The sequence below is a fragment of the Hirundo rustica genome, chromosome 2, assembly GCF_015227805.2.
Source record: "Hirundo rustica isolate bHirRus1 chromosome 2, bHirRus1.pri.v3, whole genome shotgun sequence".
Classification (NCBI taxonomy): Eukaryota; Metazoa; Chordata; class Aves; order Passeriformes; family Hirundinidae; genus Hirundo; species Hirundo rustica.
The window spans coordinates 29,196,680-29,216,041 of NC_053451.1; the positions used below are offsets into that span (position 1 = coordinate 29,196,680).

Below are 19,362 nucleotides of genomic sequence, written 5' to 3' on the forward strand. Positions count from 1 at the left end.
TTTCTTAACCCCTGAGTACCGGGCAGGGAGCCAATCGTTAAGAAATAATTTGGGAGAGAGCTGGGAAACTTAAGTGTGAAGTTTTTACCAAGCATATTGGTAGCAAAAAAAAAAAAAAAAAAAAAAAAAAAAAAAAAAAAAAAAAAAAAAAAAAAGAACGAATGAGTGACTGAATTAAAGTTCTATTTAGGGGGGAATTGTCCTGTCTTACGTTTTTCTCAGGGGGTCAAAAATACTGCAGAGTGTGACTTCAAAGAGCTGCAATAAGTCACTGCCTCAGGCATGCTCTGGGTTCTGTGGGTTCCTCTCTTCAGGCCACTGGAGCCTGTGGATGTGACTGCTGCTTTCCCAAGGGCTGGTTCAGCCAGTAGTGAGGCTGAGTGTGTGTCCCAGAGAGGTAAATATGTACACACAGAGGTGACTCCAACGCAGCTGGCTACACAGGCTGCAACAAGCACTGCTGCCTGTAACCCCACTCACAAACAACTTCCTTTCGAACCTGTTTTTTTTTTCAAAAGTTTGAAAGATGGATTTGTAATGAGCTCAGCTGTAGCCTGATTCTCCTGAGTTTCATCCTGTATGCAGCTGTTTTCATCCCTTAGAAGAGAGACTTTTCCTGATAGATCCCGCAGTTAAGCCATTTTACATCTTTTATTAAACTTGTGTTGTTAATATGCTTTTAATCCAGTTACTCCAATTATCCTAAAATTTTCCTTGTGCAGGTGCCATTCAGGTGCAGGCAGAATGCTGTAAGAATTTGGCTACAAATTTTAACACATTCCCATTATCAGTCCACTTACTCAGTCACATTGAGGATTATATACCCCAGTCAACTGGGGAGCACTCAGCTCAACTGCATCATGCCTGTGACATCAGTTGTTGCCATCTCTGAGTCCCCAGGGATTCCTTCTTCCTAGTCATTGCCTGGTGCACCTGGAGAGGAGAAGTTCTGTCCGGTGTAAATAGTTCTGACAGGGATAAATAGCTTGCTACACCTTTTTCTGGCATAAAATTGGGTGCCCCTGTCAGTTTCTGCTGCTTTTTCCTATTCCTTGCAAAAACTGTCTACTTTCCCAGTTTTCCTGTTAGTGAGCCAGGAAAAGCAGATTGCATGATGCAGTTAAATCCCATGGGTGTATGTGTTTCCCTCCTTCTGTGCCTCACAGCATGCCTGCAGCACACCTGTCAGACCTTGTTGATGTTCCTGCAGAAGGACTCAGCAAGAATTCCTTTCTCAAAGACTTGGCTGGAACAGAATTTTGGGGATTTTCCTGCAGTTCGGTCTCCATTCCAAACAAGTCCTAGAAGCTGTCCCCATATATCTGGGAGGAAAAGCATAAATTTGAGACCTTTAGACAGCTTCTATTAAGGAAATATTATAATTAAAAAAATTAACTCAGTGTAAAAAAAATTAAATTAAGGTATTTAAAAATAAAGGAAAAAAAAGTGCCCACTAAGTCTTAGCAACAAGAAATTATAAGAGAAATCTGAAAGATTTTCCTAACAGCTATGCTTGTTTATCTCTTACATATGTAATCTCTTCTCTGGAAATAACCCAAACTTATGCAAACTAATCTTGAATGCAGGTTGTTCTGGTTCTGCTAGTACAGGATTAGCTTTTTATGGACAGTGGTGTGTTTCCAGAAGAAGTCAGTACAGCTCAGCAATCTCTGTCAGTGTCCCAGCTCCTCAATGTCGTCATAGTCAGTATCTTCAAGAGCAGGGGATGAGGTTCTCTCAGCCTCAGCGGTCCTGTTTCTGGGAGTCCAGTCTGAAAACATGAAGGGAAGAGCATTGAGATAAAGAAATGCACATCCTGTACATATTACCTCTGTGTGGTTGTGCAGCTGCCAGTTGTCTCCGCCAGAAATTAGAAGCTTAGATAAGAGTGACTGCAAAAGACCTGGGAAATACTTAGGTCACTCTGCTTTCTGCTGTGTGTATACATATCCAAGGACTAAGCTTTATGCACAACATTGAAAGGAATATATTCATGGGCTGTTAAAAAAAAAAAACAAAACTCTAATGTCTCTCTAGTTACTTTGAGTCCTATATTTTGATTATTTTTCCATGTCTCCAATAGGCCAGAAATATTTATCACTATCCCAAAAAGTAGAGTTTGGATCAGAAGGTGTTTCACTTTCATTCAAGTTACATTAAATGCATTAAATGCACTGAAAAGAGAAGTCCGTTTTAAATATTTAAAATATTTATTGTTAATTCATACTGAGTTATATGGGCCTGGTTAGTGCCAGGTTAAAAACTTGGCTCAGTCCATCCTCCATGGACATAGAATGAGATCTAATAAGGAAACTTAAGAGACTACAGATGAAAGGAGAAACAGTCAATTGTGTCATTTGAAAAATCCATGTCTAATGATATGTAGTATTTTACAGAGCACAATCTGAAGTTGCATCAAATATTGAGCTCTCTCAAGCCTGTCATGTTGCTGGAAAAAAAAGAAGTATCACACTATCATCCGGAAACAGGGATATGCTGTAAGAAATAAGAGCTGGTCCTTCTGCTCTACCTGACACTAGTAAGATCTCAGTACCATGCTGTAAAGAAATACTGTACAGTTTTGGGTTTGAAAAAAATTTTTGAAAGATACAGACCTGTTGACATGGACTGAGTGGCAACACATCATGAGCAGAGTGTACTCTACAAGGCCTAAGTAGAAAATTGACTAATTTAGGTTGTGACTGTCTAGAGAAACAAAATGCAAACCAGAGCTGGGGACAGGTATGTCAACAAACTGTTATCAGTCTTCAAGTATTTAAAAGGCTGTCACAAAGATGACTGCAACACTCTGTCCCCGTGGTCATTCTAATAGGAAGTTACAATTTTAATTTGCAGCAGTGGAAACTTAGGTTGGGTTGGCCACAGGCAGGAATTTTATGGATGTAAGGAAAGCAGAACATGGATTAGCCAGCAGTAAAAACAGAACAGCACTGCTCTTCTAGCCTCACCTGTCCATGAATCCTTGTTTCTGTCACTTCCTCCAGGGATCCCAATGATATCCTGTTCATTCTGCCCAGAAAGAGAAGCATCTCTAGGTCCAGGAGCTTCTGTCGCATCATCATAACCATCTTCCAGGGCATTTCCAGGCAGTGGAGAGGTCTCTGGAACAGTACAGGTATTAAGTTCCACTAGGGAAAGCAGTAGATGATGATCCAGCAACACAGGGTAATACTGTGTTTGTAATGTGTACTGGTAATACTGGTAATGCTGACGTGCCTGTACTTAACAGGAATCCATCCCTCAGCAAATGTTAGTGTGCACAGTTTTACTGCATATACATAATGCTTACCAATAATACATGTATAAACAGAAAAGCATATCAATGCACTCCTGTTTCACTTTTTACCTAGAAATCAATATTCAACCCGAATAAGAGAAATTATTTAGAATAACTGTCTTTTATAAGCACTTCAAAGCAAGTAAGGAAAAGCTCTTAGTTTGTTTCTTTAACTTAAAAAAAAAAAAAAAAAAAAAAAAAAAAAAGTCCTTAATATAAGAAAAGCAGTAGAAAATAAAGACATGGTGCAGAGCCCAGGATATGGGTAACTGAGGTCCAAGGCTGCCTGTGCCTTTGGCAGTTGGTCTCTTGGACACCAGACAATAGTTAACAGAGCTTTTTGATCAGCTCTGGGAAAATGCAGTTCTTCTCCAAACACTTGCTCTCCCTCACCTATTCCAAATTAGTCAACAAAAACAACCAACAAACCACATGTACCCCCCAGGCAAATCCCACAGCTAGGAATCTGTATTTTCTTCAGATTACTTGGATTAAGATCCCTTGATTGGCTCAAATTGTATACCAGTGTTCTTATTTGGAATATGTATTTCCTCTGTTTTAATTCTCCCCATTTGTCTCAGAAATAAGGCAACTGTTTACAAGCTATTACAGTTGCAATAGCAACTTGTCTGGAAGAAGCAGTTGTCACATTGTTGGATTCATGTGACTGGATCCTGTGAAGTGTGTGCAGAACTACCAGCAAACAATTTAGTTTGAATTTCTCATATAGAAGAGAAAACTAGCACTTGTATGTGCTGGTTTTGAGACTGCATGACACTCTTCCACCACAAGAGTTACACAGAGGATTTTGGATCACAATGAAACATCACTAGGACATGGAATGAAAGTCTTAATCACTTATAATGCTTTGAATATTAAAAACTACTCTGATTTGGGATCACTTTCTTTGTACAAACGGTTTCTCACATTACCTTGAGTAGCTCTAGGATGATTTTCTTCATCACTGTCCACTCTATAAAACTGTTCCTTTGGTTTTGAGCTCTCTGGATAAGAATCTAGGTAAATGAGTAAGAGCAGGATAGCAGATTAAACTCTCCTTAAGTGCTAAGACTGCACCATGAGGAAAAGAGCAGGCGACAGTAATAGCATCCTAGTCCAGCATATTCTGTGGCAGTCAGTATTACTTCTGCAAGTCAGAATATAAAATGGAATAACCAAGAATCCCTCAGGGGCCCCATAATACCTCTTGTGGATCATGGGGGAGGCAAGCCACAAAGGGAGAAAAGCGATCCACGGGAGGAAACCTACAGGGACCCAGCTGCTGTGAGGGAGATGCAAATTATTCCTTTATTTGTCCCTGCTTTAAATATTTGTAGCAAAATGATTTTGTTAGTTTGTTTGACCTATACTGATCTATGGTCTGTGGCTGCAGTGAGGACTGCACAAAACAAATTGTCCCTAGGAGAGGAATTGACAGAGTCCACTGAGTAGGAAACTCCTCTCTTCAAATCCAGGAATTTAAAATTTCCCTGTAGATTTGGGAGCTGCAAAGCATCAGATTGGGATCAGAAAGGAGAAGCTTTTCCTTGAGAAAAGCAAGACACACACACAGACCTGAGAGTAAAGTCATGCCCTGCTTTTCCCTCATCAGGTTATAATCAATCTCTTCGTAGACAGCCTCAGAGAAGGGGTTGTAGGATAGTTTGGAGCCTGAAAGTAAAAGGTAAGGATCACTTTCACAGTCTCTGCTTATACTCAGGCTGGAGTCATGAAAAGGAGAAGTGCCATACAGGGGTCTACATGGCCTGGTTGGTACCTAGAAAGGCACCAAGGAGTGCTGACAGAGGATAAGCACCTCAGGGCTCTTTCACTGCCAGAAAGTAAGTGAAAAATCCCAGTCTGGCAACAGATGCAGTTCATCTCAGTCACCCCTCCCCACTGCCTCTCCATCCAACCAAACATTTGGGGCCATGTAAAGCAAGCATTTCATACCTGTCCTGAGAGACCCACCTCTCTGCTGTGCCCTGGCACGTCGGATCTGCCCAGCAAGAATGGCAAGGACCAGGCAGAGGAGGGTCCCCAGGATAATGCAGAGGATGACAGGCACTGAAAGTCTCATACTGCCTGTGGCAGGGCGACGGGGACGATCTGAATGGAAACAAAGAGGAAACAGGTAGAGAATCTCATGTCCCAAAGAGCTCCTCGTCTGCAGGCGCTTGCTGTGCCCATGCTAGCAGGGTGAGGCAGGGCACCTGCTGCTCTGTTATGGGTCCTGCTCAAGCAAATAAAATTTAGCAGCTGGGGGTGTTACCACTCAGTGTTCCTTTATGAAAAGATGTAGGAAGTGCTTTCTGATGAGCTGAAATAAACTGCTATTTTATCTGCTAAGTATCAGGGACATTAAATTGTCATTTGATGGGAGAAAAAGAAAGAGAGAGAATGAATTTACCTGCTCTTGTGGGTGATGCTGTTGTTTCTGTAACACCTGCAAAAGGAAGATGAGTCCAGATTAAGGAAGAGGCAAGTATGAAAAATAAGGAGGCTATCTTCATATAATTTGTGATGTTTTTGCAGTCAAAATTATGAAAGGCTAGTCACTGGGAAGTACAGCTGACATAATGCTCCCCTACCCACCTCCTTCCCATATGTGTGTAAATAACAGACCAGCCACTTACCAGAGCAATTCACAGCAGCATCTTCCTTATGATCACAGTTTTTGCCAAACAGTGGCTTGGCAGGACAGTCCCAAAGAGACAGCTCTGTTCCTTTACAGTGCACCTTCTCCAGCCAGATGGGACCAGTCCCTTCCCCAAAGGCAGCTTCACTCAGAGCAGACACAGCAGATCCACAGCCCAGCTGCCTGCATACAACATTGGCATCTGCCATGTCCCAGGAGTCATCACAGATTGTTCCCCAGGAACCTTGGTGCCACATCTCCACTCTGCCTGAACATTCATCCTCTCCTCCCATGACTCGTAATTTCTCCCTGTCTGCAAAACACAGAAACCTTCTGTTTTACTGAAACAGCAGGAAGGTCCACAGGGACCAATAAGGAAAAAGAAAGAGGTGGAGGTACCTGAACAAGTTGTAGAATTTGGACATTCAGCAAACGCAGCTGGAGATGTTGCCTCCTTTCTTCCTGCAGAATTTAAGTAATGAAGTAAATAATTTAATTATTCTCTGAAAAAAAAAGAGAGATTATAAAATACCTGAAAATTAACCATCAGGTTAATTATTTCCTGAAATATGTGTATGGCCTGTTTAGTTCTTGGCGGATGGCTGTTTAGCTGTTTCTGTGAGTAATAATCTTCCTGATGGTTATGCCTTCCTTCTTCTTATGAGGCAGCTGCAATCCCTTTCAGGATATCTGAAAGTCATGTCAAATTCATTTTTAGTGTAGTGAATATATATATATAAATACAGATATTGATACCCATAGGTGTGAAATGCTGTCATGAGATCAGGCATTAGAAATGAATCTTTAGAACCAAAGTGATTTGTACACTTGTCCATGGCTATGTGTATACACTGATATGCCTCCTTACATGTAGAAACATAGGCTTGGCTCTAGACCTCTTGGAAAGTCTCATCCTAACTCAGATCTCACAGACTGAATGTGTATCACATTTTTGCATTACAAAATATGCAACGGCACCATCCTATTTAATGTTGCTGCCATTTTCACGAAACTAGAAATAATATATACCAGGTAACAAGTGAACACAAAGTAATTACTGTGATGTCCACGTGTGCATGCATAGGTTAATGTACATGTCTGCCACATACAAATGCATTTCTGATTACCAATGCAAGTAATGTGGGTCTCTTCGGCTCGATTATTGCACGACTGAGGGTCCCAGGGGTCTGACTGACATTGCCAGAGCGAGCTGTGCTGCTCAGTGCACTCAATGTGGTCCAGCCACGTGGGCCCAGACCCTCTGCCATATCTAAAGTCTATCTCTATTTCTCCTTCATCTCCGCAGCCCAGGTGTTTGCACATGGTTGCTGTGGTGAGCTGGGACATGCTATTGGAACAAACGCTCCCCCACGTCCCGTTGTAGAAAACTTCGACACGTCCGGCACAGTCATTGCCGTTCACCAGCCTCAGAGCCAGGAAATCTGGAGGTGAAGACATAAAAACAGAATTAGTGCCGCAAAATTCTCGTATGTGTTGCTTTCCTGCCTGTGTAGTAACACTTTTTTTACAGTGCTAACTACGTGTGTTGGTTCTACCCATAGTGGAGCATGGATGCTCCAGAGGCTTCAGTCCTTTCAGGGTTTGTACTGGGTCCAACATGGGCCCTAACAGGCTGCACTCCCTTCAGGGGTCAGCAGTGGTTTTTTCCATTTCTCTTTCATTTCTCCTCTCTCTTGCTGCTGCCATTCTGTGTGAAATATGCGTGAGCAGAGCCACCATAAGCTGCTGGGACTGTCTGATTCTGTGGTGCACAGTGGGTTGACCCCACTGGCTTCAGAGCTGACTGTAACTTACTATAATGAGCACACAGCCTCTTGCTGTGGAAATCTTTACAAACTCCTCAAATTTATACTCCAAATATCCTACCACACCACAGACTTTTGTATGTGCGTGTGTGTTGATGCATAATATGGGCTTCTGTAGATCCTTTACATCTTGGTCGGACCAAGAAGATGTGCTGACCAACTGTGCTTGTCATCAAGACAGGAAGAGGCCGTCTAAGCAAGTCCCCACTATTCTCGACTTCCCTTTTATACAACCCTCCTGCTTGAACCCACAGGCTCAGAAAAGGTTTTTCCAAACACACCTGAACACAGGACTCCAGCATCCTCTTTGTGTTGGCAGTTGTGCTGGCCCCACGGCCTAGAGGGACATGCCCAGAGATCAGATTCATCCCCTGTGCAATTCACATCATCCAGCCAGATCTGCCCTGACCCTTCTCCATAATGAGCAGAGACAAATGCCTCGATGGCATGCCCACATCCAAGCTGTTTGCAAACAACATTGGCATCTGATAGATCCCAGTTATCATCACAGATGGTGCCCCAGATGCCGTGATGATAAAGCTCTACTCTCCCAACACAGTGGTTTGTTCCATTCACCAGCCTCATCTGTCTGCTGCCTGTAGGAAGAAAATCCAGCTGTCAACATGCAGCACAACTGTAATGCACAGGTCAGCATAATGGCAATATTTTTAAAGCACTTTTAAGATATTCTGTTCTTGTTATATCCCAATTCTTCTGCTATCATTGCTTGGGCAGAAGTCCTGTGAGGCTAAAACTGCATAAAGGGAAAGGCCTACTCCTGCACCAGGTGGATGTTTGAATAACTCCTGTGAGATATTGCAAGCAAGAAGTGTCTAATCATACTAAGTATATGCAGACGTCACCTTATCTTTGAAAACCAGACAACCTGTTTTCTATTTATACCCATTTAGGTAGAGACAGACACTGTTCCTGTTACAGATGGGTTACAAAATCAGAGAAGAGTAGAAACAGTTGTAATATTCTGTAGAATAGCTCCAAGTATCGATAAATATAGAAATGTCACAAAATGAAAGCTATTTAATTCTCAAGTGGCAGTAAGAGTGCTTGGCAATCATAGCCATATTAGTGTTCTTATGGCTTCTCTGTTCTAGTAGTTCTTTTTGGCTCTGGAAGATAATTCTGTCAGAAATTCAGATGAAGAAAGAAATACGTAAATTACACTTGCTTCCTTAACTATCATCAGGCTCAGACTCATGCTAACTTAAGATTTGTGACACCACAGGACAATGTGGGCTGGAGAAACCCTAGGAAACACTAGGGTACCTAGTTTCTGTGCCTTTCACAGAGCATCTCACCTGAACAAATCACACCAACATCTTCAGAAACTCCCGTTGGCACTGTCTGATAATGGGAGGTGTTGCAGAGCATCAGCTGGGTCTCGTTTCCAGTACACTGGACACTCCTGAGGCCAACAAGACCCATGCCTCGCTCAGACTTCGGAGGGTAATAGGCTTTCTCAGCAGTCCCACACCGGAGCTGTCTGCACACCACATGGGCATCGTTAATGTCCCAGTTATCATCCAGGACTCTGCTCCACACACCATGGAGGGAGATCTCAACTCGCCCATCACAGCGGCTCTCACCACCTGAGAGTCTGAGGGATTCAGCAAGACCTGGGCTCAAGAGAGTTGGGAAATACATTGAGTAACATCTACTTATCTCACTGCAGTAGAAATAACTTGCAGGAAAGCTATAGAAGCCAAATTTCTGTGCTGGTAAAATATTAATTCTCACCACTGATTAAGGAGACTGCCCCTGTTAAGGCTTTGTTGGCTTTTGTGCAGACAAGGGCCTGCAATGGGAAGCGAGAAAGGCTTCCCTACCTCAAAGACTAGATCCTGTCAGTGAGATCACCAGCACTGCTTTGGTCTGAAGTTGCACCACCCAAAAAAGGCCACTCCTGACTTACCTGAGCAAGTTACAGTGGCTGCTTCTTTGGCTGAACAGGTTGGATTGCCCAAAGTCACTTGAGCACAGTCCCACAGGCAGGACTCTGTCCCTTGACAGTGAAAAGCATCTCTCCATATAGGCCCATTTCCATCCACAAAACCATCTTCCATCTGGATTGATTTAGCATAGCCACAGTTCAGCTGATGGCAGAGAACACTGGCAGCTTGCAAATTCCAGTGGGACTGGCAGAGTCTTCCCCACGTGTCTCCATGGCGGATCTCCACAATGCCAGAGCATGTGGTGCCATTCACCAACCTGCCCCCTGGACACCCTGAATGTAAGAGAAAGGGAATATTGGAGTGGTACATTTGCAACTGCTCATGGGCAGGACCTGGAAGTGACTGGGAAATGGGAATGAGTTTTTCTTATCATTCAGTAGTAAAAATGACTTAACTGGGCCATATTCATAACTAGAAACTTCCATACTCATGCAACTAGACTTCAGTCCAGCCTATTTTACTGAGCAGCATGACTAAAACTCAGGATCAGGTCCCATTTGCAGTTTTTAATTTCAGGGCACTAGGTTTTGGGGCTTTGGGTCAACCAATAGATTTTAATTTTTCAGAGCAATGCCACTGCTGGGCTATGGCTCTGCATCCTTCCACTGCTGGTCCAAGTCCTCACTTGAACCTGGACCAGGAATGCAGTCCCTCCCTCAAGTAGAAGACAGGTGTAACCAACTCCAGTCTTGTCTCATGCTATGCCTGGCTGTTCCTTCCAGCCAGACCCTACATGTCTTTTTTGGCTTTGACTTGTCTGGGACTGCTCATAGACCCTATTACCAGCACCTTCCTCTGTCCTCTGTGCAGATGGAATGTGTCTTGGTGGCAAGGACTCTGCCTGTGCTGTGCTCAGCCTCTGTGCCCAGCTCATCCTGGCTTGTGCAGTGGCCCTGCTCTTGCTGTTACCTGACACTAGGAGCATTTCAGAGAGAGCAGCCTTGTGGTACAGTTGAAGCGCAGCCTCGACTCCTGTTGCAGCATTCAAAAGACAGAGCCTGACTCCACATATGACCTCTGAATTTTGAGTCCATATTTTTCCTCAGGGAAGGGTTTTTTTTCAGTTCTCCTCTCAGACCTTTCTACTGCTCACCTGAGCATGTCACACGAGCCTCTTTTCCAGCAGGGCATTCATCATGACCTAGAGCACGCACGGGACAGTCTCTCAGGCGTGAGCCATTCTTCTGGCAGCTGAATGTGCCGTTCCAGACAGATCCATTTCCTTCCCCAAAGGACTGTCCACTTGGTATCAGTAGTGCAACTCCACAGTCTAGCTGCTGGCAGAGGATATTGGCAGCTGGTAAATCCCACAGGTAGTCACACAGGGTTCCCCATGTGCCTCCGTGAAGAAGCTCTACTCTCCCTGAACACGTGGTGCTGCCATTTGCCAGTCTGTACCCACCGTAGCCTGCAGAAAGAATAAAGGAGCTTAGCAGTTACTTTTGGATTTTTGTGCTATTGCGCTGAAATCTGTAAGAGAGGTCTCTCTATCTGCAAGAAACTAGCCCTTATTTACGTGTCAGGTTACTGGAAAGCATCTTAGAACAGGGTGCAGATAAGCCAGCTCTGACAAAACTCTCTATTGTCCATGTTGTAGCCTGCACTGTATGATTAAAAGTCTTTTGACTCTTTAAGTTCAGTGTGTCCATGGACATGAACTCCAGCCCTTTTCCAGGCTTGTTTTGCATCAGACTGTTGCCAGCAGCTCTGCCCCAGGTTTAGTTTACCCCTTTAAAACTGTGGCCTGAGGAAAAAAGTTGTGTTTGTTAGGCCTAATCTTCACTTTTTCAATGGGTGGCAATACACAGCTGTGCTCAGAGCCCCCAGCAGCCCTGACTGTTTGGAGTTCTTGAGTAATGTTACCTTCCAGTCACAATGAAAGTCATCTAGGCCTCTGGCAACTGATTTTTTTTTGGTTTTTTTTTTAAGCAATTTACATTTCTAACTTGTGCCTCTTTAAAAATTTTGGAGATATGGTACCTCTTCCAGTTTATAATTAACTAAACTACCAGGGATTAACATACACACTGGCACCACAGGAAATAAATTAATGTCTCAATATTCCCACTTGTCTGCTCTGGCCATTTTTCCTTTTATTTATAAGAGATGGATTCTTAGGACTGATGAGTGCATATTTCTAACAGCATAAAAGAAATAACAGCCCTTTTGAGATCTCTGTGTGGTAGTGAAGTGATTAGAGCAGCCCAAGTTAGATGCAGACTCTCAGCAGAGTGAATGAGACACTGTGGGGCTGCTCTCTGTTATTTTCTGGTCCCCCTTGAAAGGCTCAAGGTATGGTAGGGGAAGCATCCAAGGATCCTGAGGGCCACAGACGTGTGCAGATGCTCTGAACTGTGGGTTAACAGGAAGAAAGCATACAGAACATGGGTGGATTATGTCCATCAGTCCAAAAATCTCACCTGAACACACAACAGTGGCATCATGAGAGCACGTGTCAGTGTGGTGTATGTTCCTGGGACAGTCTGCAAGGTGAGTCTCATTCCCTACACAGTGAAACTCTTCTTGCCAGATTAGTTCATGTCTGTCTCCAAAGTGAGTTCCTCTCAAGGTATCCACAGCCTGGCCACACTCTAACTCATTACATATGACAGTGGCAGTTTTGAAATCAATATGTGAGAAACAGACAGTTGCCCAAGTTTCTTCTTGTTTTACTTTCAGATGTCCTGAGCAGGGAGTGTCCCCTCCAGTCAGACGCAGATCAGAGAAGCCTGGAAAAAATGAGAAATCCAGCATCAAGGGTTGATTGTACTGACCTATTTTCATAACTCCTGTACCTTAATGGGCAAGACACATTTCACTTCTCTGAGGACCCCTAATACTTTTGAATTGTGACTGGGGCAATTCCTGTATAGCACTGATAAAAAAGCAAATAGTGTATTGGATTGCTCATTTCTCAGTATGTGAAAATACTAAATCCTTGGGAAAGAAGGAAGGAGCTTTGAACATCTGCCTATGACTGAGAAGTAGCAATCCCCAAATAGATAAAGAGACAAACAGCCATTTATTAGTGTGTGCCCTTGAGACTTCGTTATTTCAGTGAACAGGAACCTGAAGCACCCCAGGAAGAGGAAACAGGAAATGTTGCACCCAGTTTCAGAAATGACAGCCTGGAGACCTACAGGCTGAGCAGCCCCACTTTGATACTTGAAAAAAATATGGAGCGAGACTTCTAGGAACTCATTTGTGGGCACAAGGAGATGAATGGGAAGAGTCAGCATGGTTTTATCAAGCGTGTATCATGCCTGTGGGACTGTATTGCTTTCTCTGATTAAAATGGATTTATGAATGAGGGGACAGCAGCACATGTCATTTACCCCACATTTAGCACTGCTATTAACACTGTCTTGCACAATATTTTTATGTCCAGGAACTAGGATGTTACTGTCTGGCTGGAAGGACAGCACGGTTAAGCAGCTGATTGAATGGTCAGGCTCAGTCATTAGTGAATTGCACTCACTAATGGGAGCAAGTGGAATATCACTTGTTGTGTCTTTCCAGGGGCCTGTTCTGCTCACTGTCTTCTCTTCATGGAGGTGGTGTTGGAGTACATTCTTGTGATTTTGAGAGGGTGGGGAGATAACCATGAGGGCAGAGCTGCCATTCAGAGACATTTAGACAGGCTCGACTAATGGGCTGACAGGGACCTTACAAAAAATCAAAAAAGGACAAAGGCAAGGTCCTGAAGCTGGGAAGGATACACCTCTTGCAGTGGCTCTTTTTCCAAAGAGTAAAACCTTCCACATCTGGCACAGGACGCAGCCAAACAGATACTGGACTTTTCTGCCATTTCAGACCGTCCTGTCTTAGCTTACCTGAAGATCTGGAGAAGAAGGGCAGCTATACCACATAACATTGCATTTTCTTACTTCTCTACCTACACCTGCTTTTTTAGTCCACATTCCTGGTCAAAGACAAGTTCGGTACTACTCTTCTGTTGCCTAGAAGAGCTGTGGTAGAAACAAATAGTGCTTTTTTTTTTTTTTTTTTTTTTTTTTTTTTTCCCTGCTCTATGTCATTTAATATGCTCATTCTGTGTTGCTGCTGTGCCCAGACAATGTCAGCCCACACTCACACTCAGCAGAAGACTTAATGCTGGAGCAACTTGCTTTGGATGAGTAGAGGGAGTACTTGGCTTTATCCAACTAGGACAAAATTTGATTGCAGGCTCATATCTTTTATTCTATTAAACAAGGTTGGATCACTTCTTACCTGAGCAGATCACTCCGATATCAAAGTAATGAGGGCAGGTAAAAGCACCCCATCCTGTATGTGTGCAGTTCCAGAGGGCAGGTTCATCGCCATGGCAATCAACTCGGTACAACCACGTTGGTCCAGTTCCTTGTCCAAAAGGAGCTCGATTAAGGGCCTTAACAGCATATCCACATTGTAGCTGCTTACAGACAACCTCAGCATCCTTTATGGTCCAGTCACCATCACACACGGTTCCCCACTCCTCATCATGTTTTACTTCCACTCTTCCAGAGCAGGGGACAGTTCCATTTGAGAGCCTCAATTCATCAGCGCCTCCAGACAGAGCAAGGTTACAGAAAAGACAGAGCTTAATCATGATTATCTATTGCAGATGCTAATGAGATCATCATTGCTCTTAATTTACTCATACATCAGACTTATTTGGTTCACCTCTCTAATTAGCCCAACTTAAAGAACATTTTTTTGTAAGGAGTTAGGTCTATATTTACAAGTTTGAGCTAATTGCACTGCTAAAATGTAAATTATTTCTAATGACAGGCAAACTTTCGCTTTTACTGACTTATCAGGGCTGGAAAATGCTGAGTAATGTCCCTGCTTTGTGATTCACAAAGCCTACCACAATAAACACTGGCAACTGGAGTGGGTGAGGGGACTGCCTGTCAGAGTGTGATTGCTACAGTCGATCAAGCTTCATTAACCTGTGAGTTAACTGGCCTGGAAGCCAAGTTTGTGTGTGTGTCTTTGGGAGTGAGGTGACTGGAGGTTACCAGAGGGACCAGAGGAGCCAGGCCAGCTACTGGAGAGGTGGTAAGGTCAGCGGATCTACTTGAAGACTCAGCTCAAAGCTGGCTTTCTGGGCTGCAAGGGCACATTGCCAGCTCAAGTCCAATTTGTCCCCACCAGTGTCCCCACGTCTTTCTCCATGGGGCTGCTCTCAAGCCATGCATCCTCCGCTCTGTGCTGATCCTGATGGTTGTCCTAAGCCACGTTCAGCACCTTGCACTCGGCCTTGTTGAACTTCATGGACTGAGGCTCATTTTTGAAGCCTGTCAACATTCCTCTGAATAACATTCTTTCCTTCAATGGCTGCACCACTGAGCTTGGTGTCCCCTGGAATCTTGCCAAGGGTGAACTCAATCCCACTACCAATGTCAATAATAAGGATTTTGTGCAGTTCCCATCCCCTGACAGACACCACTTGTTACTGATCTCTATTTGGACATTGAGCCATTGACTGTAACTCCTTGGAGGTGTCCATGCAGCCAATTCCTTATCCATTGCATAGTCCATCCATCAAATTCATCCATATGTCCAATTTAATGACAAGACTATTACGTGGGACCATATCAAAGGCCTTAACTTAAGAAGTTAAGGTAGGTCATTGTAAGACCACAGGTGCTGTTTATGTTTTTGTCTGTGTGGGCAGCCATGTACAGCTGTGGTGTGTGTGGGCATGTATTTGTAGGTGATTATTACATATGTGTGATTCCTTGGACTAAAAGTTAGCCTCACTACCAGCTGGATCAAAGTCACTGCTGTATGAAGCATGGAAGAGGATATTCATGAAATGGGTGGAAAATCAAAGGGTAGAAAACCGCATGCAGGACTATTGTATTCCCAGGTTAAGGACAAATTACAAGCTAAATGTGCAAAGGAAACAGGAAGAAGTTGGCCACTGCATCTTGACTTTTGTCTTCAGTTTGACCAGGTTTGCATTTCAGCATACTATGGAATAGGTAAATCCCTGAAGTGGGCTGGCAACTTCTTTTGGGCCTGGGGGATTATTCAGATTGACCACATGGCTAAAGAAGGTTTACAGGACAGTCACAATAAAAAGCCTAATAACTTTGGTCACAGATTTTTACTATTTCAAGACCTGACACACAATGGAATATTAAAGCAAACATTTACAGGACAGGTTTGATCCAATTGTTGTTGTCCTGAGTGCACTAAGAATCCTTAATGGCCTTGGCCTTCCCCACCATTTAAGCACAGACCTGGACCTTCTCTCACTGCCTGTGCTATGTGGGAGCGCCTCTGTGTTCCGCTCCAGCGCAGCCATGCCTGGCCGTGGTGCCTGTTGATCTGCACTCACAGCTGCAGTGACCAGGTGCCAAGAGAAAGCTGCAGTACTCATCCAAACCCAGCACTGGGCACCGATGGGGATGGAAAGAAGTGCAGCTGTGCAAATCTTGCAAATAGCCCAGGAAGATCATCTCCTATCAATGATGGTGTTTGATAAGCAACAAAAGATAATTTGCACTAAGAGCCTTGGATTTTCCTGTAAGATTTCTTTCAAACAATCCTTTATGTAAAATATCACCTTCCCCCTCTTCCTCAAAAAAGAGAGGTGTTTCTACATATCGCATATATTGATGTAGTCTGACATTGTGAAATGAGAATATTTAATTTTTCTTCGCATTTGGAAACAAATCTAATTCTTCTCTCTACTCACTGCAAGTGTGTCAGCCGTAACCCATGAGCTGGTGCTAATGCAGCCATTTCTTTCCAAAACTGACCAGTGTTTCATTTCTTTTTGCAGAGTAAACTGCTAGCAGTAGTCAATTGGAAGGCAATTTTGCCTCCATCTTCATGTGGTCTATAGCTGCTTCGTCAGACACAATGAAGCTTTGACACACAATCACCTCTCGTACACAGGCAAAGGCTTCACCTCCTTGCTAATACTGCTGGATTTCCTGACAATTCCCTGCCTATCATTTAAATTTGGGAACAAACAAACAAAAAAGGTGGTTATTCAAGTCACTGACAGCTGGTAGCTTCCAAAACCAACTTTTTCTGCAAAATATCCTCTCTCCTCAAGTCTTCGGAGTATGAAAGTCACTTGTGTAGCACAATCCTCAGGTAACTAAAAGACCACTTCATGTCTGCAACATGTTGTCTCGGAGGGAGCATAATCTTTTTGTAATACATCTTATAAGCCTCTAGAAAGATATTCTGGAGAACAAACCCCAGGCTATTTGAAGAACATAGTCCAAAAAAAAGTGTTCTCAGCTATAACATTTATACATTTAAAAGAGAAATTAATTTTAAGAGAAGTAGAATTCCTAATACATTTTTAAAGGAACCAGATAACCAATTTCTATTAGCCATATCCAGGAGCAAAATGAACAACTCTTCATTCAACTGTATGACATTTGTGCACTCAAATTTTTTATAATTGTACCTCTGATGTTTTCAACATGTAACATCATGCAAGACTGGATGAAGAGGTAGGCATAACCCAAATGACAGATTTAAATATTTCCTAATAAAAGCTATAATCTGCTGTAATCACGCTTCTCTGAATTTTTTATGCTATGTACAGGTACAATTTTGTATTTCCTCACACTCCACAGCACGTCCCACAAGTACCTTCACTGAATTCAGTGGTTTGGTGTTCTGCTTGGTTGAGAAGGCATGAGATTTTTGCTTGCTCTGCCTGAAAACCCAATTCTTCTCACAGGCAAAGGATGAGAGTGCACCATGTGTTCCCGTCCCCCAGCCCTAAGAGGAGGTTTCCAGCCCAGGCCTGCTGCCTCAGGGGCAGATTGCCAGCTCATTCCTGGAGGGTAGTGATTCCTGCACTGCTCTGCACAGTGCTCTGCCTGGGGAACATCAGAACTCCCGTGGCAGCATGGAGAGTGCAAGTGCTGCCTGGGCAGACACGAGGGGGATAGGTCCTGATGATGGTGTCATTGTAAAGCTACTCTTGTCTGCATCTTCCAGTCAGTCTGTTACTGCTCCCTGATGTTAACAAGGAGCCGGCAGAAAACTCACTCTCATTTCTGCAGTACAGCTCAGTTGACACTAAAACATCACTACAGAGGTGTCAAAATAAAAAAAATTTCATATTATGAAAATGTGTCAAGAGTGCCTCCTGTTCCCTTCCATGTGAACTCTGACTGCATCTACACAACTACATCCACTTGAGAACCTTCAAGACTAGGGCCATGCTGTAGCAAAACATCAACTATGAAGTTCTGTTGTCATCATACAGAGATGCAACCACCATCACAATGTCATAATGTCACCTCCATGCGGAAAGAGAAAAAAATGAGGTTCCCAAAATCTGTCTATCATCACCAGCATCAAGCATGTACACATAGCTCCAGAAGAGCAGAGAGACAAATAGTGAAAAGCTTCAGATATGCAGGAACAACTGAGTAGATGTTGTGTTTCCCAAACTCCACACAGGGCCCACAGGGAAGAGCTACCTCATTTTAACTGGTGTTGAACAAAGACCTGGAATTATTAATTCTGTCTACAAAGACCTCAGTGGGTGAGATAAAGACAGTAGTAAGAATACTCAGCTGGTTTTTAGTACAGCTAAACTGTTTACAAAATTTGGACTTGAATTCTTACCACAATGTCCAGTCACTGATATCTGAGTAAAATACAAAACATTTACAAAAGGCTTACCCTTCCTTATCTCAGGATTACCAAGGAGATTGAATCAAAGACATAAGAAACACACTTAAACATATGTTTGTCACTTTGCTTTAGAGGTTGGTAGAATAACGACCTACTTATATTAAATTTGCATGGTTTTTTTTACCTCACGGCCTTGTGCGAAATAAAGTATGTACTTACCCAAGGAGACCTGAATGGAGAGGAAAAACAACCACAGCACTGGAGCAGAAAGATGTCCTTTTGTTGCCATCCTGACCACAGATGGATGAAACTTCACCCTCCAGGCACTGCCTAGATAAAATTCTGGCTGTGCATTCCTGTATCTCACAAGTGACTACAAAGGAGGAAATATATAGATTCATGTGCTAGCATGAGCTACCTGAAGGAACCAATAGAAATATTGTTCACCTTTTTAGACGTTATCAGCAGATTAATCTCCAATCTGAAGGAGCCAAAACCTCCAATGAAATTCAAAAAGTTTACCTGTGACCTTATATGAAGGATGATGGTGTATCTGATGTCATCATCGGAATTGTTTTTCTGCGGGACCAACACTGTTGGCACAGGCAGCGCAGTGTGCGAAGTGGTTATTTCTCACCTGACAAAGGAATATGAAAGTGCAGAGCACTGGTCATTTATTAATCACTTCAGGAGAAAAAAAGGCAAAGGAAATTCCTTTAATTTGTAGCTTATCTGTCTCGTTGGAAGAAATTGTACTCCAATCAGCAGAAAGGGTGTTGATCACTAGAGGTTGTTTGGTGAGTAAAAAATGATAACCTCTCTGTCTCGGGGGCAGGCTAAAGGCTTCCTTATTTGGTCAAAACTTTTTGGGCAGAAGTTCTTAAAAAATATCTTCCTTAGGATTAGAATTACAGGCCTTCCTCTTTCCTCTGCTGAGTTTCTTTTTGTTTCAGGTGATCATTGCTGGTAGTTCTACTCCTTCTGCCATTCACTCTAGAACGGCAAATTTGGGGGAATAAAAGCTGC

General features: G+C 43.2%; 1 protein-coding gene across 1 annotated transcript; it reads right to left on the bottom strand.

Moving 5' to 3' along the window:
• Positions 1-1,673: 1,673 nt before the first annotated feature.
• On the bottom strand, positions 1,674-18,625 carry LOC120748344 (antigen WC1.1-like). Its single transcript, XM_040054483.1, has 16 exons — positions 18,556-18,625; positions 13,963-14,277; positions 12,153-12,461; positions 10,826-11,140; positions 9,693-10,004; positions 9,079-9,396; positions 8,044-8,358; positions 7,064-7,378; positions 6,336-6,398; positions 5,935-6,249; positions 5,709-5,744; positions 5,270-5,407; positions 4,864-4,969; positions 4,231-4,298; positions 2,943-3,122; positions 1,674-1,771 (listed from the first exon to the last, which is right to left on the bottom strand). Exons 1-16 carry the CDS (start codon positions 18,623-18,625, stop codon positions 1,674-1,676), a joined length of 3,273 nt encoding a protein of 1,090 aa, XP_039910417.1.
• Between the last annotated feature and the right edge of the window lie 737 nt (positions 18,626-19,362).

What these genes read in the sequence shown, in the direction of transcription:
- LOC120748344 (XM_040054483.1), bottom strand. Translation starts at nt 18,625, where the DNA reads ATGGCAACAAAAGGACATCTTTCTGCTCCAGTGCTGTGGTTGTTTTTC. An exon ending in AGCCACTGTAACTTGCTCAG is followed by an intron (nt 9,397 to 9,692) that starts GTAAGTCAGGAG and finishes TCTTGAGCCCAG; the next exon opens with GTCTTGCTGAATCCCTCAGA. An exon ending in TAGAAGAGCAGTGCTGTTCT is followed by an intron (nt 1,772 to 2,942) that starts GTTTTTACTGCT and finishes TCATGTTTTCAG; the next exon opens with ACTGGACTCCCAGAAACAGG.